At 34.8% G+C, this 543-nt stretch overlaps 1 protein-coding gene across 1 annotated transcript in view; it reads left to right on the top strand.

The window, feature by feature from the left end:
• Positions 1-543, top strand: part of LOC119591614 — a gene marked incomplete in the record, with an annotated part of 4857 nt that overhangs the window by 188 nt on the left and 4126 nt on the right. Inside the window, 1 exon segment of the mRNA XM_037940369.1 lies at positions 214-276. Coding sequence (XP_037796297.1) covers positions 214-276 — 63 coding nt within the window.

Raw genomic sequence — 543 nt, forward strand, 5'->3', positions numbered from 1 at the left:
ACACACACTGTATATAATTCCATTCATGGAATATATTGTTTTACACCTTACATATTGATCTACATACAATGTACTATACTGTTGAATGTATTCGTTATGTTTATTCCCATCCACGTCCCATTCCACTCGGTGCTCGTATCATCTCTGCTATATACTAGAAATAAGCACTGAAAGAATGTACTATTTTTCATACTCACGCGCACTTCTTTTCAGGATCTTACGTCTTTAGATTTGGGCAATATTGTGTAAATCCGTGTCTAGTTCATGAAGAAAGCGGTAGGCCTATGTATTACGTGATTGCTGCTTCGAATTCATCAAAGATTATGTTGAAAATGGCAGGTTTTAAACGCTTTATGACATTTATGTACTTCAGAGTATCATAACTTCCTTTTCAAAAAAATATCGATTAGCCTGCACTGCACAATAAAAAACAGCTGATATTCTCTTATTTTACCGTTGTGTTTAACGTTTTTTGAGTGGTAATTTGGGGATATTTACCATAAAGAAGCTAGCGGAAAATCTTGTGGTTCTCATATACTGCGA

Source organism: Penaeus monodon, chromosome 29 (assembly GCF_015228065.2).
Source record: "Penaeus monodon isolate SGIC_2016 chromosome 29, NSTDA_Pmon_1, whole genome shotgun sequence".
Taxonomy (NCBI): Eukaryota; Metazoa; Arthropoda; class Malacostraca; order Decapoda; family Penaeidae; genus Penaeus; species Penaeus monodon.